The sequence below is a fragment of the Pterocles gutturalis genome, unplaced genomic scaffold (genome assembly GCF_000699245.1).
Source record: "Pterocles gutturalis isolate BGI_N339 unplaced genomic scaffold, ASM69924v1 scaffold23734, whole genome shotgun sequence".
Taxonomy (NCBI): domain Eukaryota; kingdom Metazoa; phylum Chordata; class Aves; order Pterocliformes; family Pteroclidae; genus Pterocles; species Pterocles gutturalis.
In genome coordinates, this window is record NW_010136374.1 from 1 (window position 1) to 2,292 (window position 2,292).

Genomic DNA, 2,292 nt, shown 5'->3' on the forward strand with positions numbered 1-2,292 from the left:
CAGCAGGGCCCGTGGCTGTCGGTGTGCTCCTCCCGGAGAGGTGAGGGGGCCTCCAGGAGCTGGGGCATCCAGCTCTCCTTCCTCTGAGGGGCTGGGAGGCCGCACCCCTGGCCTTTCCTCTCACGGAGGCCGCCCCCCTCTGCGGGCCTCGCTGGGGTCTCTGTGCCGCGTCCGGCCTTAAACAAGCACCAGAGCTGAAGTGAAGTGGGCAGTGGGGCCGCTTTCCTCAGGGGTGACCTGTGAGGCCTCCATCCAAAGCACGTCCCTTTTCATTGAGATTCGACCAGGTAGCTCAAGGTGCTGAGAATCTCAAATTTGGAGGCTTTTTGTGACCTTGGTGATAAACGGGCAAGGCTGTAGTCGAAATTGGGATTAATTACTGTAGAGAGTTTTGAAATGCATAGTGATTAGCACTAACTAACTAACTCACTCACCTTTCTTCCTGGGCAGCTGTTGGCATCTGGTGAGCAAATATCTCCACACCACGGCGGGGTTTCTGAGGAAAACGGGAACTGAGCACATGTGGTTGGAGCGGCACTTGAAGGATCCCTTTGTCAAGGCAGCGAAGCGGCAGCATTACCGCTGCCGAAGTGCCTTCAAACTACTGGAAATTGATGACAAGCTTCATATTCTTCGTCCAGGACTTTCTGTTCTTGACTGTGGAGCGGCGCCTGGTGCTTGGAGCCAGGTTGCTGTAGAGAGGGTCAATGCTTTGGGTACTGGTAAGTGCACATCTTTGGCAGGCGAGATGGGGATAATACCCATCTTGAAGCATGTTAGAAAACTCAGCTGTGATAGTGGCGGTGTGAGGAAGGGAGATAGGTACTGGCAAATGCTAGAGTCACTGACAGAAGTGAAAATCTTCATATGGTCCAGAGAAATCGTATTTGTGAAATAAAAACTTCCCATGAGTTGCTACTGTAGGTGTTACTAGGTGTTCTGATTAACTGTGTTGTGGGGAGGATCCCTTCATCCAGTTCTGAAATTCATGTGGCCTCCAGCAGGTAACTTTTCTGAATTTTGATTTCCCGTATTGAAAAATGGTAGTAACCACTACGTACGGTTTATGTGTTTTAAGCCATGAATATTTACAAGATAAGGTGTTATCATCTGTACTATTGTCCAGGATTTCTGGACTGTCAACCTTGAAAGAGCAGAAGAAAACCAAGAAAAATAACACTTGCTTATCCAAAGTAACTGAGTTTTCACATCTTAGATGGATTAGTTTATAGCAAACTATCCATCCATATGCATGCAGCAAACTGTCTAACAACAAGAAGAGCAGACATGGCAAGTGATATGTTTTGTGTTTCTTGACTAGCATGGAGCTCATGCAGGTTGTTTGCAATCATTCAGTGTGTCATTCATTCTTGTAATCTAGATCCTGCCGTCCCCACTGGCTTCGTCCTTGGCGTCGACCTCCTGCGGATTTCTCCTCTGGAAGGAGCAGTCTTCCTGTCAGAGACTGACATGGCAGACCCAAGCACGCTGGGGACGATTCAGAGTCTGCTTCCTGCAGAGAAGGTGGATGTTGTCTTGAGCGACATGGCACCTAACGCCACAGGCATTAAAGAACTGGATCATCAGAAACTGATCAATCTGTGTTTAGGCCTTCTGAATCTGTGCCAAAGTATTTTAAAACCCAAAGGAACGATGCTGTGTAAATTCTGGGATGGACGTGAGTCCCATCTTCTGCAAAACAAACTGAAGGAGCAGTTCCAAGACGTGAGAACTATAAAGCCTCAGGCCAGCCGGAAGGACTCTGCTGAATCTTACTATTTGGCGAGATTGTACAAAGGGAGATGAAAGCTGAGAACCGCAGATTATCAGACAGGTGATCAGACATTGATTGGAAATGTGAATTTGGCATGTGTTTAAAGAAAAATCCCACCAATAAGACCCTGTGTAGAGTACATCATGCTTTTCAAATAAAAAAATGAACCAGGGTGGTGTCCTACTGAGTTTATCCACTAATTATACAAGCAGAGACATACAATCTAGCTTCTCACCTGTGGAGAAAACAGTTGGGAGTGGAGAGTAATCTGAAAGGCCACCTCTGGGGCTGGAGTAATGGAAATGAAAAGAAAACAGTGATTATGTGAGTTTGTAATGTGTGCTGGAGAATCACTGCACTGCTGATGCTGTCATACGTGAGACTAACCATGGAGGAGGTTGTCAGAATGGGAGGGAGCAACAAGGGGAGGCTGAACCAATTTATTGCCTCTTCACCTTTCCGAGAGGCTGGTGCAATTAACAAGTTTTCATGCATGTGAGAATTTGTGTCGTCAGGTA

General features: G+C 47.1%; 1 protein-coding gene across 1 annotated transcript; it reads left to right on the top strand.

Annotated features, from left to right (window-relative positions):
- Nucleotides 1-452: 452 nt before the first annotated feature.
- On the top strand, nucleotides 453-1,902 carry FTSJ2 (FtsJ RNA methyltransferase homolog 2 (E. coli)). Its single transcript, XM_010082280.1, has 2 exons — nucleotides 453-722; nucleotides 1,382-1,902. The coding sequence occupies exons 1-2, from the start codon at nucleotides 521-523 to the stop codon at nucleotides 1,804-1,806; spliced, it is 627 nt and encodes a 208-aa protein (XP_010080582.1). The 5' UTR covers nucleotides 453-520; the 3' UTR covers nucleotides 1,807-1,902.
- Nucleotides 1,903-2,292: the final 390 nt, after the last annotated feature.